This window comes from Tyto alba, unplaced genomic scaffold (genome assembly GCF_018691265.1).
Source record: "Tyto alba isolate M040663 unplaced genomic scaffold, T.alba_DEE_v4.0 Super-Scaffold_3, whole genome shotgun sequence".
Taxonomy (NCBI): Eukaryota; Metazoa; Chordata; class Aves; order Strigiformes; family Tytonidae; genus Tyto; species Tyto alba.
Window position 1 is genome coordinate 12,614,998 of NW_024881304.1, and position 22,696 is coordinate 12,637,693.

Genomic DNA, 22,696 nt, shown 5'->3' on the forward strand with positions numbered 1-22,696 from the left:
AAAATAAAAAAAGAGGGGAAAAGATGGTCTTTAATTTTAAAGGGATTTTTCGCATTAAGCTTTGGGCTAAATGCCCTTTCATAGAGATGATCTAAATTCCTTCCTCATCACGGAGGAAACTGCACCTCTATCAAGTAGATATCATTGACAGATACCAAATTATCAAACTGAAGCCTTATATTTTCAACGTAAATCTAAAAGATTCAGTTCTTCGCAAAGAAAATTGCATACAGAGAGCAGCTGCCAGAGCCGTAGCCTTAGCAACCACACCTGCTTCATACTCACGTCGGCTTTCATACATGCTCCTGGACTGGGCCCAGATTTTGAATGGATCTGGCTTTTTCTGCCCAGAACTGTCCGGTTGATCCGCAGCCGGTGCCTCCGCGGCGGTGTAGTCCGGCAGCACCTGCGTGCTGTGAACGGGGGAAGCGGTGTGCCCGCTGCGGTGGCTGGAGACGCTATGCTGAGAACTGTTTTGGCTGTCTTTCCTTTCAAGTGGTTGCTGTAAGGAAGAAGGCGAGTGGAAAGAGAGAGAACAGACGGTTATTGGTCTCTGAGTGGGTGTTTTCCATCAATTTTTCTCCCTCCTTTGATCAGGGTTTCTGCATGCACATAAGTAAATATATAAATCACGGTTTTGCTGCCACCGGTTAATGCTGGGTACAGTTAAATTCCCCAACGACAAATTTTGATAGGCAAATTGACAGAAAGAGATATGCAAAACAAAGCCATTTATCATAAAAAAACATGCAGATCTCCATCTCACACATGAAACAAATCCAAATCTCATCATAGGTTACTAGTTTCAGTGCACTTATATTTTCCTACATTAAGGCAGAAAAACTCAATGACCTTCTACTCAGATAGCACAGGGTCTAACTTAAGCCTGAAAGGAAAAAGAAAAACTACCAGATTTCACTGTGAAAACTTAAACAGTCCCTCTGAAACAGATGCAAGCACAGCCCTTACTATGAAAGATCACTTTTCCTCTGCCACTCTTGCAACCCCCACATCACAAGTGGGTGGACAACAGAGTACCACTTTCAGGTCTCTGCTTCTCAGGGCATCCAGAGGATTACAGCAGACCTTCACAAATGTGAAAATGTCTATTTTCAGTTTGTTTTCCTTGTTTTAATTGACCATATTAAAACAGGAAAAAATAAGTCCGCCTAAATTCAAGGCTTATTCAAAAGCAGTATGTCAAAAGCTCTGTCTGCTCAATATTTAGCTAAGCAGGGTACATAATTCTTAACTCAAATTCACAACGGTGTGCTCAAATGAAGCATGTCACATTTGCATTGCCAGGATTTTTACCACTCAATATGCAGCAAAATCATCCCTCAACAAGAGCTCCCCAAACTGTACACCAAATGCTTTTTAATGCTCTTTTTAGATGACCTTGGGTTGGCATCAAGGTCGAGGCCAGTCTCCCACCTGCACAGGGAACTGGAACATTCTCGGGACTGCTGTGATGCAGAGGGCAGTCAGAAAAATAGCATCCGACAGGTTGTTTTTACAACATCCAGAATTTCCTAGCTAAAAAGGGTCAGCCACTCATACCAAGAAACCTTAGACAAAAATCTAAAGCCACCTTCTGGCAGGGGGTACCCGAAAACATTGCAACAGGAGTCTCTGCTTTCAGGGACATCTCCATAGAAAACTAAGCAGGGGTTGGGAGGAAAGCCAGTGGCAAATGCAGAGCAGATCAGCACGGGGGATGAAGAGCACACAGGGCTGGGGACCCCCTCCTTTACTCTGAACTCAAAACTCCAGGCAGCCAATGCTCCATCATACCAGGGCTGAATTAATTACAGAGGAGAAAGTCACTGTGCAGAAATACCTTCTTTTTGAGTCTTAACAATATTTCATGCTTGGTTTGGTTTTTTTTTTTTTGTGTGTGTTTTTTTTCTTTTTTTGGTGTTTTTTTTTTTGTAAATTTTTTTTTTTGGGGGGGGTGGGGTTGGTTGTTTTTTGTGTGTTTTTTTTTTTTTTTTAATGTTTACACTGAGGTAGAAAACCAGCTCCAACAGCCCAAACGACTTTGACCTTGCAGCCTTAAATTCAAGTTGTTGATCCACTATCAGCATTTTTTCAAATGATATCTCGATCGACTAGAATATGAAATTGTCTTTGTCCTTTAAAGCAATTTTGAACAAAGCATACCTGCTGTGATTACTCATCTTCAGACTTTCAAATACAAATATCTGAACCAATTTCAAGCATTTTTAGCTTTTTAAGTGATAAAATAAGCTAATTCACATACAGCCCTTCAGTTTTTAAACGAAGCAATTTTAAGACATCTATGCTGTGGATAATCACTCCTTTGTAACTTAAAAATAAAAAAAAAAAAGAAAAAAAAAGAAAAACCACTTTACAACTCTTAGTCCAGCCATCTGGATTGTTTTGTTTGTTTGGCCAAACTACTAAAATAACTGCAAGCATCCTGTGAAACTTCAGACCAGTCTCACTGGAAATAGCTGGTTTACAGAAGTTTGAGTACAGGGACTAAAATATGAGGCTTTATTCAGCCCTCGGGTAATGTTGAGAACTCTCTGAAAACTTTCTGATTTAAAAACAAACAAAGCTTGAACTTTAAAAAGTGCCCTCACTTTATGATATGAAAGGTTTAAATATTGAACAAACTATGAATTTTGTTTGGTATTTGGGTTGCAAATGAAAGTGTCAGCATAACTCAAGCAAAACCACCTCTAATTAAACTAGAGTTGCAATTGCAAATACACAGACATTTTGCAAGAAACAGGGGAAAACTTCTTCAGAATGGCAGTTCTTTTTCCAAACAATAACTCCTCCAAAAATTCTGAAACATCGCTATTTAGAAGTTGAAGAAGGGAACAGAGCAAGTGGAAGACAATCAAGGAAATAATAAATATATGTAATTAAATTAATCCAAGACAATATTAATTGACTTTCACATCACCAGGTGCGGGAAGCCAAAAGGGTTTGAGGCCAAGCTTCTTTTCATGTGCTGTAGCAACCTCAGCACATCAGCAGCAGGACTTACAGGGGTCTGACCGCCCTGTTCTCTGCCGTGCTCCTGAGATGGCAACTGCCCAGGTGAAGAAATTTGTGCCTTGGTACCAAGGTGGAGCTTTCCCAAGAGAGATGAGCTGATCAGACACCAAGGAAAAGATGGCTTCTCTCTCTCCTGCCTCATGCCTAGCTTTGGGGCTGATCGTCCTTGGTCTGGATCTGACTGTCCAGCTCACTCAACTCACACACGGGCAGATAAGCAGCTAAATCAGGGCCAGATGAGCACGGGGCTGGTTGGTGACAGACCACTGCAGAGCAGGCAGTTCAGACCTCACCCTGACATGCTGATCACGTTTTTCAGCGCAAGGTAAAGCAGATCAGCTGAATCGTGTTGACTTCTGACAGTAGCTCCAAGAGCGATGGGCACTGAACTGCCCAAGTCAGCAAGAGCACCCCTGACCCTCCAGAGTCCATGGTCTTCTCCAGAGCTGTCGATAAGCATAAATAGCTTGCCAGAAAGGCTCGTGACAAAAAGTGGCTAGAAATAAAGATTATAATGACTACCTTGAGTCCATTTAGGCAGACTGCACATTTAAATACAGGTGAGGGGAAAAAACAATCACCTTGGTACTGTATTACAGCCATGACAAAATAAGTATGTGGAAAGCCAGAGTTTCTCGTGCCCTGCCCAAGCCCCAGGTCTGAGATGCATGGCCTGTGCCAGCTTCCCTACACCCTTGCTGAAACTTCACAATGCTCATCCTTCCAAACGTAAGATGAAGAAAATGTAGTATTGGGAAGAAGGTCTTTTCTAGCTGCCCTTTTCCCACTGGCTGATGTTACCAGGATCAGCAATGTGGCTCAGATTTTTGAGTGCAGCTGTGGGGGCAATTGCTGCAGATGAGGGGGCAGCAGCAGTCAGGGTTTGGGCACACATCCCCATTCCAAGATTTCTTCCCCACACTGTGCAATCTCATTTTCAGTCACAGGCACTGCATTTGCCGACCTGAAAGGCAGTTTCTCCCTCAGCAGAGAGGTTGAGTAAGCCCACACTGAGCTCTACATTGTCCTCTGATTACGGGGAGGGAAGAAAACAGCAAAGGCAATGTGAGCAGAGGAGCTTGAAGCTGTTGTGTTTCAAAAGGAGACAGGAGGAAAAAAGTCTCCGAAAAAAGTCTCTGCTTACAAAAGTCTCCGAGTGCCTGGAAAATGTTGCAGATACCCACATATCAGAGACTAGTTTGTCATTCATGCTAAATGAAACAGTAATTAGATGCTACTTTGTACAGTGACTGCTAAAACAAGCGAGGCCCATGGCTGAGAGGTGGCTGCAGGCAGAGATGGGACACTAATTGTTATCAGCAGTTGTGTATGTCTGTGTCAGGCAGAGAGAAACCCTCAGCAGAAGAGGCGATGGTGGCAGGGAGCATGTCCTGCGGCACGAACAGACACCAAAGCTTTTTGGCACGGGATTCTCTAGGCATAAAACTGCAAGAGGGAAGAGTTGCTGTGGTTTCCTCCCATTGCATTTTAAAGTGGGAGAGAAAAATTGGTCTCTGAGTGAAGAGGGATGTGTTGTACAAATGCTCATGCTGTGGAACTTACTTCTGACAAAAACAGGACATCAGCAGGACCCCAAGTGCTGCCTATCCACCCAAAATACATGGCAAGTCTCTTGTCAGGGACAGGCTGTGCATAGGAATTGCATTTTGGGCCACAATTCAGCTATACTGACAATGTGTTTATTTACACTCAAAAGAAAAAAATAGATTTTTGGAAAAGCTTAGCACTTTCTTCCCCCTGCAGTGATCCCATCTTCTGATGATCAAGCTGCAGATTTTGTGCTCTGGAGCATTTTGGAGAAGCTGGTCCTGACAGTGACAGCTGGAAATGGGAATCTTTGCCCCCTTGTGGAGTATTTTGATGCAAGCAACAAGGAAAATTAAAAAAAAAAAAAAAAAAAAAAAAAAAAGTAGTTTGTTTTCGTCCATGCCATACCAGGATAATTGCAAGAGAAATTGCTATCCTAGAGGACTTGCACACTGAAAATGTATATCCCTAGACAGTCAATACAAAAATATTACCCATTTTCATCTAAAAAAGAATCAATGGGAAACTGAAAAAACCCAAGCAGCACAGAGAGCTGCTGTGAGCATGTCCTTGGCAGGGAGAGGATGGGGGAAGAATGAACTTGGAAGTCCCCAGTCCCATGTACAGCTGCAAACTTTTTTTTTACTGATTTGGCTCTTACACCAAGGTTGAAAAACTCTTCTTAAGAACAGAGAAAAAAGAGAAAAGCTTTTCAGAAGATACACACAGGCTGAAAAATACAGCCCAGAAAAACGGAGCTTAAGGCATAAAAGTATTGCCAGACTGTCACAGCCCCAGCACTAACAAACCTCTCCAAACGGCTAAATCACCCCCTCCCAGCCAGGAGGTATCCAACAGCCTGAAGTTGGCTTTTTGGGAATATGGGATTGGGGCTGATAGCTAAAAATAGGGTTTGTTTGAGAAAAAGACTGCTATTGGCAGCAAGTTGGGAGTGTGTCTGGGCTTGACAAAGGATAAGAAGTAAAAAGAGAAGGCTCGTCACTGTGATGAGCGAAGCAGAAGAGGATGGATGCCTCAGCTCGTGTCTTCCCCAATGCCACAGAAGAAACAAAGCACGAGCACAAGTTAAGATCAGACCAACTGCTCCCGGCCTGGATGCATGCTGTCCTCTAACTGCAGCTAATTTATTAATCAAGGAATGCTGGAAAACAGTCCTCCCATGTCGGGCAAAGGGAGCAGGGGAATCAGGCAGCACGTTCAACCCAAGCCCCGTAGCCGGCCGTGCGGTGCTGGGGACAGCCCATGGGCACAAGCCCAGCCCGCAGCACCCACCGTCACCCCACAGCTGCCAGCGCAGCAAACCAACCCTGGGAAATGCCGGGGCAGCATCCCCGCCGGGGAGCACGTCAGCACGGGAGGCCTGGCTCTCCCCTGCTGTGACAAGAGCAAGTGGGAATCTTCATGGCCAAGAGAGCCGGGCTCCCCTTGCCCCGCAGCAGCCCTGCAACTAAACTGAGGAAGGCAGGTGTTTAGCAATAGCACTGCCTTTACGCTTTTGACCATTGCCTTGGCCACATGAGCTCTGATGTTGGTGTAAATCCACCCCAGACAGCCCCGAGGACAGTTCCCTCCTCTGCGCATGGGTGCCCCGAGGTGTTTTGCTCCAGGTTTCCGTGCTCAACCCGTGCACGTCACTGATGCCTGGGAATGAAGGAGTGGCTGTACCGACTCTGACACGCTCTGCTCTGCCCCTCCGAGGAGCCGTTGGTCATTAAAGCTGCCGCACAATGCGGCAGTGTAAAACATCGCTGCTAATTGCTGATGCAAATGATCCGGTGTGCAGGCAGGGGGGATAGAGGGTTCAGCTTTTTGTGAACCCTGCGCCTCAGAGGCAACAGCACTGACTAGGGCCGTAGTAAAAATTACTGGAGGGACCCTAGAGCAATGTGGGAGAGGTTTGGGAGAGGCATGTGAGGGAATGGGACTGCTTTCCCAAGGCTGACTGGCTCCTCAAAGCAAATAGTAGGGAGAAATCTGCTGTTGCAGAGCTACACCTGTTTGCAAGCACTCTCTTTGTTCATCAAGGCAGGATTATTCAGATACGGATTCAGATGCTGCTCAGATTTTCGTGGTGCATCGCTGCTGACCAGAGAGGTGTTTGACACGGCAGGATGCCGTTTCTCCTGATCCCGAATGTGCGTGTGGCAAAGCAGGAGCCTCCACGCACTGAAAAGGCCGAGCACTCATCGATTGGGACTGGTTTTTAACAACAAAAGTTGGAGTCCAGATTGAGTGCAACCGCTCCTGCTCTGACCAGGAAAAAAAGTGCAGGCAGATAAAAGAAACGTGCCAGACGCGTATGTATTTTACACGCTCACTTCTGTTTTACTGGAGGCTGAAATAATCTCGGCGTATGACAGAAATGAGTGCGCAGGGCCTGACGTGCCTGTGATCTGCGAGGGAGCACACCCCACACTTCTGCCTCTCAACATTAATGCGAGCTGACAATGGTAGAGGCCTGGGCTCACATGACTTTAATCAGCGCTGCCCTAAGCCATCAGAATCACATTAATTATTTCAGGGCTTTCTTTTGGGATGAACAGAGAACTCGTATTAAAAGCAGGAGCCTTCTGCTCAGCCCCTTCATAAATCTCTCACCCAGGTTTGCAGCGAGGTAGGCTGTGCCCAGCTACAGTTTTTGGCACCCATCAGGGACTGTCAGTGAAGTTTCTCACCGTCTTACAACACAGCAAAGACCTCACTCTGCTTCCCCAAAGCTACTGGGAGAGAATTCCCTTTTATGCCCTTCCTCTCAACAGATAACTGGAAACTTTCAGGCTTTAAGTATTCCATTTCCTTTAAAAAGAAAACATTTCTTTTTGTTGCATACAAATAGTGCATTAATTTCTTTCACGGTATTGTGCATGGAGCTTTAATGATACTTTAGATTATAGCTTCCACGCTATTAGCTAAGATGTCATCCAGATAACAGCTTTACATGGAAATAGGATCAGAATGGACAAGAAAATACTGCTCTGTTGTTTGTTTTGTTTTGTTTTGTTTTTTTTTTTGTTGTTGTTGTTGTTGTTTGGTTTTTTTTTTGTTGTTTTTTTTTTTTTTTAATAAAGAATCTCACACCTGCAGCACAATCCTGCTCACTATGAAAACGCCTCCAGAGTAAGCACTCGGACAGCTAACTGTATTCCCTGGGAACTGAATCATGCTCCATTCATGCTTTGTTTCCCTCAACAAGGTGCATGCTTTCCCATTCTGTTAATAATTCAGCCAAGGCTACTCGAGAAAACTCAGGGAGTTAATGGAAAAGGTTGGTGCCTATGGGCACTCGACGGGAATTGCTATCTGGCAAGAAGGTGGAGCCTCCCATCTTTCCAAAAGGAAACAATAGCTTTTTTTTTTTTTTGTAAGTTAAATGACAGAGAAGCTCATCTGTCAGGGAAGAGGATCTGTAAACCTGAGGTTTTATTTGCAAACAAGTCCCCCTTCCGTACTGCATTCCTCTTTTATCTCCCCATGCAGCAGGAGCCGTGCAAGGTAATCATGGTTGAAACAGAAAGACAACTTAAAACAATTGAGACCCACAAAGAAAACAAACTGAACTCATGCCTTTCTCCTTCAAAGCAGACAAACAGACAAGAATAGTACTGAAAAGTGCTTACCGACTTTGGGCTCTTCTTTGGGACCGGCAGTCCTGAAAAATGGCAACAAGGGAAAAATAAACATTAGCATCTAAACGTTACCTTCCCTTAAAGAAAAATCCTTAGGTGTATCATCTGAACGTAGCCATCTGCAGAGTTATGTCAGCTTTCCCTCTCGCATCGGAGTTACCAGTCTGTTCATATGGAATCAAAGCGCAGGGAGAGGGAGAGCGAGCGCGAGACGGGAGCGGGGGGAGAGCTCTATCTGCATTAGCGATGCTGACTTGTGCTGCCGCAGCCGGGAGGCTGGGAGAGAAACCCACAGCCCTCCGCGGCCGCCGAAACCCAGCGCCTGGGCAGAATCTCAAATGCTCCCCTGGATTACGGGTGACTTAGCTTACAATTAGCCGAGGCTATTTCCTTTTGACGCGATCGGCTCGGCGATTTTATCGGACCAATCGCAGCGGCGCAGGGGAAACAGGTGGATTTTTTTAAAAAGTGTTTCTCTAGAAATTGATTTGGGGAAAGAAAATGTGCATCGGTTTGAGCTGGGAGGCACGGGTTGGGCAAAGGAAAACAAAACCATGCGGAGGAATAAGCTTTTATCCCTAAAAACGTGAATCCTACTGAGAAAACACATGTTCTCCTGCCTGTCCGTCCTAAGTGTAAATCTTTGAAGCCAGAGATTTTACCTGTTAGTTACAATTTCAGAGAGCCGAGTCTTGAAAACAGCACTGCATATGTCCTGACCCTTGGCAGGGATGCTAGGGAGCTCGGAGAAGGGGGGCTTACACAGGTTGCAGTCAATGCAAAGGAAGAAACAACTGGGAGGGCATCAGAGAAGGTTTTTTCAAGGACAATTTTGCATTTTGGAGCAGCCTCTTGCTTGCTCTGTGATGAGCAAGAGAACTCAAGTGGGATTTCTATTGACTACTTCTGCATATAGCTCAGTTCCCAGCAGCAAAGGAGACACTTGGCTGGGGGATTTACCTACAATGCCAGACAAGTTATTTCCTGGGCATTTTGTAAATCACCTTCCTTTTCCTCCACTGTTGAAGGAGAGGGAACTCCCCGTATTTTGCTCTGTGTAACACTCCAGAAAACAAACATAAACCAAAACAGAAGATTACACTCCACATTAAGTGCTCAGTAATTCAGATGTTTGAAATCTGCTTTTATCTTTAGGACGTGATTTATGTGGCATTTATGCTGCATTATGTTTTCTACTTCATGCATTTTGTTTGTGCTAAAACCCATGCCCTCGCCTAACTTTTACACAGAGAATGAAATAAGTGATGCAAGTGAATTACAAATCTGTCTAGGAGGAAGCTCATTTTAAGGTAATTTGGGAGACGTTAGTTCAGAATAGGGAAGATCCACAATTAAAAATGATAAACAGAGCTCACTTTGCTGCCTGCTCACAGTCTGGGATGCAAACTGTAACGAGGATTTTAAATGAAATATTTTCAGCTTTTGAGGAATATCTGTGCTCTGCACGTCACCGATGCATTCCCAGCCAATAGCTGAAACCCCTCCAGGCACTGATTGATCCAGGGACAATGAAACATCAAAACTGTTTGAACTAAACAATCAAGACTGCAGCTTCATTTCTGCTGACAGTGACTGTGTTTGCATAATACACTTAAAGAGGAATGCACTAATAACGTTCATGGCAAGTCACGTTTTTAGCAGGCATCATTTATCACACAGATGAACACACAGATAGAGATTCTCTCTCACTCCCCTTCCACATGCATGCACACACGTTTCCCCTCCCTTTCCAAGAGATGCTCTTTCCTATTAAATCAATAGGTAGAACAGATCCCCATGCACGCACGCACCCTTAACAGACCAACATGAGCCAGAAAAGGTATTACAGCAATTTAAATGTTCCCTGGAAAAAAATAAAGCTAAGATGCAGCTAGGCTGTTTGTTCAAACTGTACCAGAATTCAGTTTATTGCATCACAAGCGCTGAATGTTAAAATTTACAAAGTATGAGCTAGTGAACAAACATTTCCTTCAAAGTTTGTCATTAATTTTGTCTGTTCCAATCCAAAAAAGGATGGAAAATGGTTGAAAAATACCAGAAAACACATCAAGGCCATTGTTTGGCGGGTCTTTCAGAGGCAGATGAATCTCACGGTGACACTGCTCTGTGCCAGACTTTGCTGAAGAACAAGCAGTAATTGAGTTTTTACCAAAATCAGTGACTGCAGAACACGTTAACAAATGTTGGTAGTTCTTCATGGGACAAACTTATAGTCAGGGGGATAACCTGCTGTTCATTTTCCTATAAAAATGTTGATTATTCACCTAATTAGGGTCTCATTTTAAAACGCCAGTTCTTGATGGAGCAGGTCAAATGAGAAAATGATAGGTATAATATGTAGTTTTCACGCTCACATGTTGGAATGGATATAGTAACTAACAGCAATGAATACAAAGTGCTTGAACAACTCCTAGATCATCCTGGGAGCACCACTCGCAAGAAAATGCCAAGCTTTTCAAAAAAAAAAAAAAAAAAAAAAAAAGAGCTTCTGGCAAAAACAGTTCAAAAACAGTTGCCCAAGCCTATGAATTTAGGATGGCGACAACTATGAATTACAACATTCACCTTTTGATTACATTAATGTGTCCCATCACTGGCCAGGCCATGCCTTGCTTGGTATGCTTGTATGCTTTTCCTCCTGGCTGCCTCATTCTCTCCTGAAGCCTCACTGCAAGAGTTTTTCAGACATAAATGGGCCAAGGATGGATTTAACACCCAATTTGCATCTCTTTGGCATTGTCCAATTTTTTAGCGGTCGGAGTATTCACATCCCTAGCTAAGAGAAACCAAAAAGCTTCTCCACTGCTCTGCCCTCAAATTAGATAATGAAATAGTAATACCTTATATCAACAATGCACCTTCTAATTTTGGGGGGGTTTTTGTAGGTGCAGATTAGAGAAGGTGGACGAGTCAAGCAACTGAACAGGTCTGTTGTCATCATAGAGTTAACAGTGTTTTAAAACAAATGAGCACATCTGGTAAACAATGTCAATATGACCTAAAACGCCTTGAATGGGCTCGTAGATACTTACTAAATGTGCCTGGAATTAAATTAATTAGAAAACACAAATTACTCCCCTCTAAATAACAATGTAATAAAGCAACTGCTTAATGAAAAATATCAGTGAGCAATCCACAAGCACAAAAAAGGGATTGTAATCGAACTAAATTCACAGACTCGTCAGCAAGGCAAGAAAGGCTTCATACAAGGTTAGTCAAAAATGAGTCAGATGCAGAGATCTAAATTAAACTAATTATCACAGAGATTATTACATTTATCTTAACAAAAACCTCTCTCTTTTCTCCCCAGCACTCCCTAAAGCTCTATGTACAGCTGGCTGCATCCATCTGCTCAACTACATTTTGTAACATAGAGGAAAAAATGCAAATCATTAAGCAAGTTTTGTACCATGACTTCAGCACTCTTAACGCCATTACCCACCAGGAGCAGTATTTCTGTTGCGTGACACTGTATTATGTTGCAAGTGATGCGGTCCATGAAATAAGGCCACAACCCAGCTTATTTCATATTATTTGGCACGTGTTAATTTTGCAGTCTTGTGTGGTAAAACATTTGCAGCTGGGAAACTGTAAGTTTCCTAACACTATCCACAATGAGTTCATGGAAGAACCCATGGGACAAAACTGTGACCCTAAGTGTTGCTGTTTCTAACATGCAGCGGTCTTAATTTTTTACAGGAACATTTTCTCAAATCTTTTGTCTTTATGCAACCAAAGTAACATGGGAAGACCACAACACATGGTAGATTCTGTTTTACTGAGCGTACACAGAATGAAACGTTTGACTACAAATTCATACCATAGCCTGGGACTGATTCTGGTGAGAGCTCAAAGGCCACAAATGCTTAAAAATAACCTAGATGGACACCAGACATATCATGCCCTGATCCACAGCCACACGTTTTAGAGAGAGTGGATCAAAATGATCAAAAGTTGAATCTTAAGGAAGACCTATCTTTAGGCGCCACAGGAGTCATCTAGTCAACCCATTCAAACAGCTTGGTTATGTGAAGGCCAATTGTGTGAGCACTCCTCCCTCCACCACACACACACACACACACAAAAGTAAAGTATATATTTCAATGGAATTTCAACTGAAGTTGAAACAATTCAGTACTAGTTTGCACAATCCACCCATAGGATAAAGGTGCTTGAAATTGCTAAAAGCCAGTCTAGATCCAGACTATAATCTTATTTATTGCTTACAATGTCTGTGGCTACTGCTCAACATTTTTCAGTTTTGGGATGGTTTTGCAGATGAAAGAAAAGAACAAATGTGTCTACATCTTCACTTCTCATGATTGCTTAACACCTCCAATCTGGACACCTTGTGAACTGTCCATATCGAACAGCAAAAAAAGCCATGTGAACCTGAGTGAAAAGGTCACCCATTTGGTTTTGCCATTATGTCATCTGCAGCCCAGAATACACAACAGCTGAAAATTAGTGGGAGATTAATAAAAACACAAGAAAAGAAACATTTCAGACTGTGTCACAAGCTTAACATTTACAAAGAAAATGTTCCTGACTCGAAAAAAAAATAACAAGCTTTCTAAATAGCATTGTTTACACTGTGCTGAATAAAACCCAAAGGCTGTATCAAAAAAAGCAGACACTTCCAAAGATGAGGGGTAAAGTACTGGAGTCAGGGGGAACACAACCGTATACCTAGCACTGCACATCAATTGCTGCTTTCTGTCTGCAAAACAAGAAACTTTAAATAATTAACATTAATGGCCATTAGTGCTGCTGGGAGGGGCAGGGATGGGAGGTTAGTGGCGACAAAGAGATCCCCTTGATTCTGCAAAATCCATTGCCAAAGAATTTCTAATAAAGGACAAATATTACCTAAGAAAATAGATGGAATTTTATCTTTTCCAGACTGGAGAAAGAACAAGAAAACATACCAGAAAAATTGGCAGCAAGAGAGGCAAGCCTATACAGGCATAAGGAGCACCATCAAGAAAACTTCTACCTTGTTCCTGCTCAACTTTTCTGCTCATCATCATGATTTGCATAACAAAAGTGTCACTGCACTAGCAAAAAAATTAGCTGTGCAACACAAGCTTTAAGCAAGAGAAAAATTTACACTGCAGGAATATAGCTCTGCCATAAATCAAGTTTGGTAACTACCATATACAGTGAAAAATGCCATGTTTCTAATGCTAGTGTTCAATGCTAATGCTAAGAAAGCGATGTTTTCAAGAGACCATTTTGGGCACTATTAACCCACTGGCACTGACAGAAAACATAATGAGGCATAGTATATTATTGCCATTAACAAGAATTTCAGTTCTATATGCTCTAAAGATGATACATTGTTTCAGCCTCAATTACTCATTTTTGGTCAGGATGATAAACAATTCCTTGTAATTGAAGTCTCGGTCATATTTTCAGAATCTCAAACCAGAATTGATTTTAGAAGTAATAAAGAAGAAAGAGGCTAATAAAATGCTATTTAATTAGTACAAAATATAAATTTAACTGAAATCAGCTACATATGGTAATGATAAGACAGGAAGATAATAAAGAGCTTGAGAATTAGGGTGACAATTACCCATCTAACCTAGGGATGAAAGCGTGTCAGCAGTTCTTCTATTTTTATTTTGAAGCTCATTCAATGAAGAGTTTTTCCTAAAGTTTGAGCTGTTATGGCGTCATATGATTAGATGAAAATCTCTGTTAATATTTAAACACATATGTACATAGACATTAAATTTCTGAAACCTCACAAATTTGAGAAGGTAAACACCAGAATTTGGAAAGTAATTACAAACCCCCATGTTCTTTTACATTGATATATGTGTGTATACATATATTATATATGTATTTTTTCACATGCATAAGCATACATGTGTAGATCTGCATAAAGGTACCTACCCTTTTCCACAAGCCCACCAAATCCATGACTTGCAAGCTTTATTTCTAGAGCATGTTTCACAATTTTGGGGGCATACTACAATTTTGCAGTCCCAACCCCCCTCTCCTCAGCTGGCTGGCCCGTGGCACAGCCATGTGGGTACCGAAGGGCAGCAGCACCTCAAGACCAATCTCATGTGCCACTCCAAGATCAGCACAGAGGACACTGGTAGAGGAGAAAACATATTTTGCTATTGTCACATCTGTATTTATCCTGCCCAGTGAGGGTGTTTGTCTTCAGACTTATCACATCACTGTTACAAGGCATAAATCCACATGCTCAAACCTGTGTGGCTTATGGCAGATTTTCGTATTTCATATTTGGAGAGGAGCCTGCACAAAGGGGGATGCCTACAAATAGGGCCACCTTGGCATCAGTTTGATGTAGCTATTAATAAATAACATCTCTTAATAATAAGCTAATATTTACAGAATGCTTAGCCAGATTCAGAACTGGGGGTGCATGCGTACGCACACTTGGCATGCTAAAACAGAAAATCTTTAGTAGAGGACAACGTTTTTTCAGATGTTTTCACAAAACATAACTTTGTTAGATTTAAAATATAGTTTTCTATTAAACTAAATCAGTACCTCAGTATACTTCCAGGCATGTAACTGTACATCTCAGAAACTAACCTTTAAGGATAAGGATGAAGTCAAACCTTCCAGGGACCAATATTCACCTGCCACATCCCTAGCAACATTACCTTCACGTGCCCCTGGCCACAGGGCTGTGTCATCTGCCTGAATCTCAGCCTCATGGTACAACTCATGGTACATAGCAGGTATTCTGGCACAAAAGACACAGCTTTAACAGGGTCTTAAAGCTGGTGTAGTCCTAAGTACTATCACCATCACAAAAATAAGTCCATTTGAAATGACTTTCAAAATCCCAATGCAGAATGGGACAACGAAAAAAATAAAACTCAGAATAGAGAGATTAGAGACATGAAGATAGATATTTAAAAACAATCTGTCTCAGAACAAAACTACTGACTAGTCCATTACAAAGCCATCCCTATGCCTCAGTTTTGCCCATCTGCTATTGCTTTTAATGACTCGCTAAATATATGTAATTACAGTGATAAACAAAGACCTTTCTTGGATATATCATTAATTCTGTTATGATTGGTTATTATAATGCCAAATCAGGGCAGCAGCCACTGTACCTATCTGCAACATGGCTGATAAAAACTCATTATTTACAAGTACATGCACACAAAAATGCCACACAGGCGATATGTAAGGGTAGGAGTCAAAACTGGGTGGAATAAAACTCTCCTTGCTACACAGCTCCAAGCCTGCTTCATTTCCTGCTGTGCAAATCCTGATGAAGATGTGGGAGACACATCTCTAGCTAAATCTGCCTCATCTAATGCATAGTATTAGGTTCTGCTGTGCCACCTTGTGTTACATCACATCACATTTGATATAAAACAACACTGTGTGGGTTTCAGTTGCTCCACTTATACCACTTCAGCATTTAATACCAAAACCAAATCAAAACATAAGGCGAAAACAAAAGCCAACTTTAAAAACCTGAAGCTAGGGAGAAAAAAAAGCCTTTAGGTAGAATTTCAGAGCTCTCATCTTTCATTTGCTAAGCAACCTCCTGTTTTGTTCTCCTCTAAGAGCCTACTGCTTTCTGCAAGATAAGGTGGTTCATGCAATAAAACATCCTGATAGGAAGATTTCAGACATTTTTTTCTTCCAGCATTCAGCAACTGCTTTGGTTTTCTTACTGATTTTAAAGCAGATTTAGATTCCCTGCCACAGCAAGGCAGCCGTGCACATAACATGCACACCACCATTACTGTGCTGTCAGCATGCAAGATTATGCAGAACTGACATTATTCCATTATTCCAAATATGTTAATTGTTCACCTCCTTAATAATTAAAGTACAGGTTTGATCCTGGCCTTAAAGCACGCTTCGTGAAATAGCTCAAAACTTTAGGAAATTATCTCAGCCCTTGAAATTAATGCAAAATGTGTAATGAAATGCCAAGCAATGAATCAGCAACTGTTCTATCCTGTTTTACTCTTCCAAGCGACTCAGGAGCTCAGATGACACATATATATGGGGGACACAAGCTATAGCATAGATAGGCCACAGAAATGCAGGGCAACTGATGTAAAACTAATGCTGACCCAAAAAGTAGATTTCACAGGCATCTCTTTATCTGCTTACTCATTTCTAGAAGAGAATCAGTACAAATGGAGTTAATGAAGGGTAGCTGAGGAGAAAACACTTGTGCCTCAAATGACTAATAGATTAGTGTCAGCACTTTGTATGTATCACACCAGCAAGAGCTGGAAATTCTACAGGTGATTAAAATGTCCGCATATCATCAGCAATGCCAATTTCCTTTATTATCAGAATTGTAATATTATAAAGCTCTTGCTTTTGGAATCAGGTGCTCATATGAAAACGTGCTTTGCTTGGAGTTTCTTAGCCTTGCAGGGTTTAGGGGGAAAGGCAAGTGGATATGAATACTAGAGACCTGAAATAATAAGACAGATGCGATATTTTTACATCTGGAAGTTTGGGAGCTTAACACAGAATTTTTTAAGTGCTTCAGCTTTTTGAGGTTGATATTTGAATTTGTTGCTTACTATTTCAACTGGATGCCTTGCATTGAGAAACCCCAGCACGACCTGGTAACACTGAGCAATTAGTTCCTAAAAATGCACTATTTGTATGAATGTTAGTAACACACATCACACTACTTGGTGTCTGAACAAACTACCGACAATTACCCTTTGTGGCTGCAGGCATTTGTAGGCATCCAAAACCTTGGTGAAATCCTGCTACCTCCTGGAGTCTAAATGGAAGCCTTGCCATGGATTTCAGCAGCACCAAAACTCCCCCCTTCATGTTTTTGGTAATCAGAGTTATCTCAAACCTTGCAAATTCAGATCATCAAAAACAGATGGCGAATGTCACTAAGATTAACACCTGTAAAGCACTTTGAAGGAGAAAAACACTGCGTAATACCAAAATATTACATTATTTATAAGACGACCTGATTTTAAATGTTAAATTCGGCTTATTTTTATCACAAAGAGAAAACAAGTTCCTGCTAGCTTGCTTTACAAAACCAATTACCAGTGATCAGTGTATGGTGCTGCATAACAATACACAGCGTTGCCCCAAAAAGGCGTATCTAACACTCCAGAGTCATTTACAGGAAAATTAACTTGCACAGTGGATTGAAACACATGGAACATAAGCAATTCTAATAAGGGGTATGAACTTCAAACTTCGTATTAAAAACATCAAAATGTGTAACATTTCCTTTATTTCATCTTTTCCTGACTTCAACTGATTTTTGTATCTGTTCCTTGATATACTAGTCCCTAATCAGAATAAGGCTGTAGAAGAATAGTAAATGTGACATCAAACTTGCTTTAAACTTGCTTTAAAGTCTCATCAGCTTTTTTTTGGCCTTGTTAGAATATAATTCCACCTAGCAGAGAGAAAAGAATAACAAAGAGTGACTTGGTGGTTTAGAAAAAAGAGATGCTGCTACTCCCAACTAAAGGTTCCCACCTGCTCCTTCCTTGCACGTAAATCGTAAGTTTTAGCAATGTATTTTTACTGGGATTGTCTATTTTCAGGAAGTGGAAAAGTAACATTGCAAAACTTTTTAAAAGCATCTAATTTCACTTCTAATGTAGTTTGTAGACCAATTTACAAACTTTACTAATCTGATCCCCTTCTTCCCAGGCAAATCTCTTTAAAGGAAATAGTAACAAAAATAAACAAGAGGAAACAATTGAAGACAGACTTTTAAATGCCAAATGAGATTCCCAATTTAATTAAGAGATCCATAACTCTGGAATTATAAAGCAATAACCCTGGAACACAAATTAATGAACTTGAAAAATAAATCTTGGCATTGCACATGGACATATATTTCTTAAAGCATGTTACGATCCTGATTTTTTAAATATAATTTATGAAGTAGTGAGGGGTGCTTATGAGCTATCAAAAATAACGCCTCACCTGTTATTTCTGGATAGTACTATTTGTACTACAATATCAGGTACAGCTCAAAATAACCTATACTGAGTGACAAAATATTTTCAGTGTACAGCTCAAAATAACCTATACTAAGTGACAAAATACTGAGAGATTCAGCAAACAGGTTTGATGGGAGATACTCTATCAGAAGGTATGGGCACCTTTGGTAGTTGGTGGTGGTCAACAGAAGGTAAGGCAAGGAAAAAAGAGGTGACTTGAAATGGGATTTTCAAAAAATGTAGAGGTCAGCTGAGCACACCAGATGGCAGAATTAGATTTGCTCCTGCTCCGGGTGAGGGAAGAAGCTCCCACAATGCGGTGGACTGGGGAGTAGAGTGACAAAACCAACCATAAAGGTGACATGCATAATGGTCAGTACTAGCAGCTCTGTGCTCAGCGAGATGGGGTTCAGGGGGGTACCTAGGGATCCAAACACAGGACAAAGACCTCAGTATAATGCTCTGATCCCTCTGTATTGGGAACTGAAAACACTGCTAGGAATGGTGAACTTTTCTTCCCTTTCCAGAAGCTTTGGCACAGGCAAACACGCTCTGTGGTAACGGTTGGATGATTCCCAGGTTGTGATTTTTGTCCTAAATGCAGTTTGGACTCACTTTTTCTCTAATTTAGCAGCTGCTAAGACAGTTTGAAATTTTCTGGCAGCTAGATGCTTAAGTGGCACGACTTTCAACTCGCTCTTCACTACAAACCTAAAGGGCAAACAGAAGTGAGTGGCTTGTTCAAAAGAGTTCAAGTCTGCACTGAATAGCTGATTGCAGCTCTAATTACCATGGGTTTACATCATTAGGGATAGCAACTGAAAAGAAGCTCTAATTTCGACACCATGAGATACTGCTTTTTTTTTTTTTTTTGTTTGGCTCTTACCACTGAAGGATCCATTTCCAACACTTCTGCTAAGGACAGGAAGGGAAAATTTAATTTCCATGGGGGGAGAGGATCTCAATAAACAAGTACAAAGACAATATTTTTCCTATAAAATTCAGACTGATAGGTGTTTGTGGTAGGGCAGAAAGGATGGAGTAATGTGGAGATGTCCTCTGAAACCTCCAGTGGTAATGGATTTGACTCAGTTGATATTTAATGCTCAGTGCTGCTGCTCATTTATGCCTTGGCATTGTATTTTGACACTCTAGATCTCAAAGACCAATCTGATTTCAATTATACTGTTATAATGTGCTTGGAATTGTAAGTTGTTATGATATATTGCTTGTAAAGTTTTCCCACTGTGTCTAAAGGATCTTGTAACTCTCTACCCTGGCTGGTAGGAGCCTGAAGCTGCAACAAGCAGTGTAAAGAAAAAGACACGAACCATTATATGACTATGTGATGCTTCAATGGCAGGGACACAAGATAAACAGAGAGACAAAAAAGATGTCCCTCCATTTCAGGCTACAAAAATAGCCTTCAAATCCAGGGCAGTTGACTCTACCATGCATTTTCAGCACAAGGCAGAGTTAACTCCTCTCTGTGGGAAGCGTTGGAGGTTAATTACCCTCACAGGCTGAGGACATCATCAGAACAGCAAGGGAAAGTCCATCTAGCTAAGGAGATTTAATAGGTTTATTGCTTTAGAGCTTTGTAAATTTGTTGCGTTGTCGCAAATCATATAACATAGTTCTATGTATCACAAGGACCTTCTTAAGACCACTGAGTCAAGGACCAAATGAGCAGGACTACTGCCACAGACCACTCCCCACTTCCACCCACCTCATCGCTCCCACAAACACATTCCATTCAATCAAACCACGAACAGGCACTTTACTATGGACATTGCTTTTACATGGAGGTAAGACTCAGGCACTCACTGACATGTATTTAAACAGGTAGGCGTTGCATTGGTTCTTCTTCTCATAAAACACATTTAGTTTTGAAACTCTAGCATAGATACCATGTATTTTTCAGAAGACGGATTTCCATTCCCCAGTTAAATATGAATATGGCACTAGGGAAAGCTATTAGAAATTCCACTGATTTGCACATGACATGTGAGTGACATTTCACCTGCATGCTTTTACTTTGATCTAAAGCAAAGTGGGAACACATCTTCAAGGGGATTACATAGATCAGGCTCAAGGTTCATGTTATTTTCGACCTTCTGGTGAATAAAGATGCTAGTGAGCACTAACTGTGAAAGCTCTGAAGGAAAACTGTCCACTCAATCTTGCATGAAAACTGCTCAGTTTAATTCTTGTAACTGAATACAAACTAATTACAATATTTTTGGGTGACCTAAAGTGAAGACTGATCTAAAAAAAAAAAAAAAAAAAAAAAAAAAGGGGAAAAAAGGGAAAAAAATAATCCTCTTTAATCTGAGGTAATTCACAAAATACATCAATAAGACACACAAATGTTCTAACTGAAACAAATATTAGGTCTTAGTGACTCCAAAAAAATACTGCACAGTAGTTTTGCAGAATATCTTGTTCTGAAACAGCCCCCTACCTGTCCCAGCATAGACACAACTCCCAGAATAAAAGTCCCTTGGGAAGCAGGGAAATTATTCTGACAAAATGTTGCTTTGATTCTGAATAGAATCTGTGCAGAATGGAGAGGTATTTGAGAATTGCTTATTTCAGTCGATTACTGTGCGTAGACAAGACTTCAATGACAAATGGATTTCGAGTGGCAAATATTATTACCTTCTTTCTTTGCTTTTTTTTTTTTTTTTGAGAAAAGTACTTTATGTACTTGGTAGGTACAAGGTTAAAAGAACCTTTTCAGTTATAAATATTCAAAATAAAGACCTTTTGTGGCCTTATTAACAATAATTCTTTAAAATAACTGAAATGGGTAATCACATTGTGCAGTACAGGGACAAAAACATAGGCTTAATCCTGCATTTTGTAACCAGTAGTACTGGTTTAATTTCATCTACACAGCCCTTGAACAGTCCTGCTGGGTTATCAAGCATCTCCTCTGCTGTTGCAGGCACCATGTCATATCCCCTTCAAATGTGCTGAGCTTCACCTTCAGACAGCAAAGCCTTTATGCCTCCTCCAGTTTGACTTACAGGCTCTAATGGGCTGGCACTTTCTTCGTTTTTCCAGTTTAAATTACTCATGGCTGAACAACAACCAGTTGTTCTCCAGCCAACTCTTTGGTTTAAATATCTTCTATCTCTCCTACCTAATAGTCAGAGACAATAATTTTGTCCGCTCTGTCCCTTAATTTTGCTAAGAAAAAGCAGCTTTTCCGATCTGCTCTTGCATACAGCCCAATTAGTAACCTCACACGCTGACTCTGCTCCGAATTTATCCTTTCCGAACCCTGCAAGTGTTGAAGTCTAAACAATGAGATACGCTCAGTGAGTTTTATCCAGCACTACGTACAGGTGACATAGGAAAACAACAGCAATAATATAATTAAGCCCTGGGGAGGGGATGAGGCAGGGGAAAATAAGAAATTAAATCAGAACACAAATACGGTAAGTTTTCTATAGGGCATCTGGAAATCAAAAATCTCAATGACCTAACATTGTTCCTCTCTTAATGTATTTATCCCCCTGTCCTAATCTTGTATGAGTCCTGCAAACAATTTTCAGATGACACATGAGCAGCCGAGCACACAGAGAGGGCATTTCAGCCTCATCCTTCCTGAAATCATCCTGTTCCTCACTCAAAGGCAATGGCAGGACTCATTCGCTCCCATAAACCAGCCCTTCAGCTGGATACACTTTACAGTAAATATTTTACAGGCTGCTCTCAGCGGCCGTGGGTTTGCATTTTAACAATTAAACCTCATTGTTGGGAGTGTACCAGGAGCTTTGAGCAGGCAGAGCTTTTCCTGTATATTACACATCTATTTCTGATATTTTTCTGCCTGATGAGTAATCATTTCTGACAAATCCTTTCGGCAGCTCTGAACACCAGCCTTAGTGTTGCAGGGATGTTCATGCAAAGCCTGACTGAATGCAAATGTTAGGCTAATGCAAGGCTGCCTGACAGCATCTGAGCATTTTCTTCACTGGACACCAGAGGGAGGAGGAGGAAAAGACAACTGACAGTGAAGCTGAAGAACTGCTTCAAGAGCCCTGAAGGAGCTTATCAGACACCAGAGCCAAATACATTTCTGTAATCAGACCAAAATAAATAGTGGCAACTTTGGGGATGGTACTTCTGATAAAAGACATGGCAAGGGTAACACGAGGTAATGCTATGGGAGAAAGGACCCATGCGCAGTAGCACTGAGTGCTGGGTGCAGTTTAGTCACCTCCACCTTACAAGCTTTAATTAAACAAAGCCAAATGGGTTTGGTTCCGGGCTACTACTGTCCATACTCTGCTTGGCTTCTGTGCTACAACTTTGTTTCAGCTTTCTTCTGGATGTGAAGGAAAACAAGGTTTCAATGATTAACCATAGATCCAGGGACACCACAGTTTCTGAGTCCTGTACCATGAGAGTGTGAAATTTGGAACTGTAAGTGCTCTATGCTGAGATGGAATTGTCAGGATCTTGAAGGAA

General features: G+C 41.4%; 1 protein-coding gene across 26 annotated transcripts in view; it reads right to left on the bottom strand.

Moving 5' to 3' along the window:
* MAGI1 (membrane associated guanylate kinase, WW and PDZ domain containing 1) overlaps positions 1 to 22,696 on the bottom strand; it is a 357,611-nt gene that overhangs the window by 30,913 nt on the left and 304,002 nt on the right. For all 26 annotated transcript variants that reach the window (XM_032985730.2, XM_032985729.2, XM_032985728.2 and 23 more), the window contains 2 exons: positions 8,220 to 8,251; positions 286 to 502 (listed from right to left, as the gene is read on the bottom strand). In XM_032985730.2, coding sequence (XP_032841621.1) covers positions 286 to 502; positions 8,220 to 8,251 — 249 coding nt within the window. The remainder of the gene's footprint in view (positions 1 to 285; positions 503 to 8,219; positions 8,252 to 22,696) is intronic.